The sequence below is a fragment of the Myotis davidii genome, unplaced genomic scaffold, assembly GCF_000327345.1.
Source record: "Myotis davidii unplaced genomic scaffold, ASM32734v1 scaffold399, whole genome shotgun sequence".
In the NCBI taxonomy this organism is placed as follows: Eukaryota; Metazoa; Chordata; class Mammalia; order Chiroptera; family Vespertilionidae; genus Myotis; species Myotis davidii.
The window spans coordinates 6904555-6906648 of record NW_006292094.1 but is presented as its reverse complement, the minus strand read 5'-3'; the positions used below and the strand labels follow the sequence as shown (position 1 = coordinate 6906648).

Below are 2094 nucleotides of genomic sequence, written 5' to 3'. Positions count from 1 at the left end.
CCGGCGCCGCTCCCCCCCCCACAGGCGAGCTCCTCTGTGCAGGGCAGCCCTCGCCTGCTCACAGGGCCGGGCCATCCCCACAAGGCACACGTGCACGCACTCATATGCATGCACTCACACACAGAGAGACGTGAACACACACGCATTCATCCACACATCCACACATGCATACGCATGCAAACACATTCACATGGAGACATATACACAGACACAGACATACACACAAACACACATTCAAACAGACATGCACACACAGAGACATACACACAAACACGCATGCACTCACACAGACATGCATGCACTCACGCAGAGACATACACACATGCACGCGTGAACACGCAGGCGCAGCCGAGACTCACCTTGTAGGACTGGAGCAGGTCCAGGAAGAGGTTCAGCTTCTCCACCACGGCGTCCTCCTCCTGTTTGCCCTGGGAAACAGACTGGTTACCTGGCGCCCAGCACAGGGCCCGGGACCTGCCCCAGAGCACGTGTCCGTGGGCCGGGCAGGCCCTTCCCCGGACCAGCCCCCATAGGCAGGCCCAGCACGAGGCAGAGAAGCCATGGATCCAGCAGTTCGATGAGAACACAGCCTCGCCCGCCCCCGCCCACAGGTGCTCACCGTCCAGCACTGCGTGTCCCGCCCGCGCTCCAAAGCCCACGTCGCCCACGCGCACCAGGAGAGCCGGGCGCCGCGACACCCTCCCAGCAGCTCCCCCAGGTATCAGACAAGCAGCGCCCCAGGTGGAACATGGGCTCGGGGAAACAGGGTCCCACTACAACATCGAGAGCTCGTGTGGCCGACCGTGGAAAGCTCACCCCAAAGTCCACAGCGGGGAGAAGTGAGGAGGGCAAGTCTGATGGGGATACGAGCAGTGGCCTGGGAGCCTGGGGCTCCTGCCAGGCTGGGCACCAACTGGGGGGCCTGGAGTCCCTCAGGTCCCACGCATGCCTGGCCTTAGGGGTTCCAGGCCACTGCAGCCCACACCCACAGCCACGTGCTAATCAGTGAGGTTCCAGGAAAGTACCCAGTGACCACAGAGCCCGGCCCTCCTGACTGGGAGAGGAGCCCGAACGGAGCAGGGCACTCGGGGCTCCCTCCTGGCCGTGTCATCTGCCAACAGGCCCCTGCTGGCCCCAGACCGCACGCAACCCCGCACACCGCACCCGCGCCGTTACCAAAGGCACACACCCTGCCCACACACGCACCCACAGGCTGGGCGGTTCCCTAGGCCTCCCGGCGGGTCTGGGGAGAACAACCAGGATCCATTCTTACGGTTGCGACCACCACCCCAGATGCCTCCGCGCTCAGCGAGCGTGAAAAGGGTCGGAGAAAGTCCTGATGGGCGGCGGTGTCTGACCCGGTTTCATGTTAGAACTAATTTCACGTTAACGTGAAAACCACCAAGGTCAGCGAGGCTGCGGGAAACGACACCCTTCATCCGTGAGCTCAGAGCAGAGCCTGGAGCCGGGGGGGGGCCTAGAGCCGGAGGGGCCTGGAGCCAGAGGGCCCGCTCCTCACTCCACGTCAGGGCCGACCTCTGCCCTCTCTAGGCGGGAACAGCCCCGAGGCTGAATCAGAAAAGACCCAAAAATGCCCAGAGAGGGACTTGCATCCTGCACCGGGGTTCCAGGGGCCCCCAAGCCCCGAGGCTATCTGGGAAGAGGGAGCCGTGTGGGCCACGGCCCGGCGCTCTGGAGCGGGTGCAGCAGGCGCCCATCACTCACCTGCTGCGCGGCCTTGTCTGCGAGCACAGCGAACTCCACGGACAGGCCCTTCAGCGCCTGCTTCAGGGACCCCCACGTGCTACTGTTCAGAGCGGCCCAGGAGGGGAGCGGGGTCGTGTCGGACCCTAAAGCGCTGAAGGAAAACGCAACAGGAGACACTCAGGCACCGAAGCTGCCGGCAGTCCCAGCCGACACCGGCCTCCGCCCAACACGTCACGGGGTCCCCACCCATCTCCTGACCGGGACCCTCGCGCTCAGAGGCCACGGGACGCCTGGGGGCTGCGGGGAGGAAGGGCCTCAGCCCAGAGCCCTCTCCCGCTCCTCCCGAGGCCTCTGCGGGCGCAGGGCGGGCCTGGGAGCCAGTCCTCT

General features: G+C 65.0%; 1 protein-coding gene across 1 annotated transcript in view; it reads right to left on the bottom strand.

The window, feature by feature from the left end:
- Nucleotides 1–2094, bottom strand: part of SNX8 (sorting nexin 8) — a gene marked incomplete at its 5' end in the record, with an annotated part of 33215 nt that overhangs the window by 4718 nt on the left and 26403 nt on the right. Inside the window, 2 exons of the mRNA XM_015565160.1 lie at nt 360–428; nt 1726–1858. Coding sequence (XP_015420646.1) covers nt 360–428; nt 1726–1858 — 202 coding nt within the window. The remainder of the gene's footprint in view (nt 1–359; nt 429–1725; nt 1859–2094) is intronic.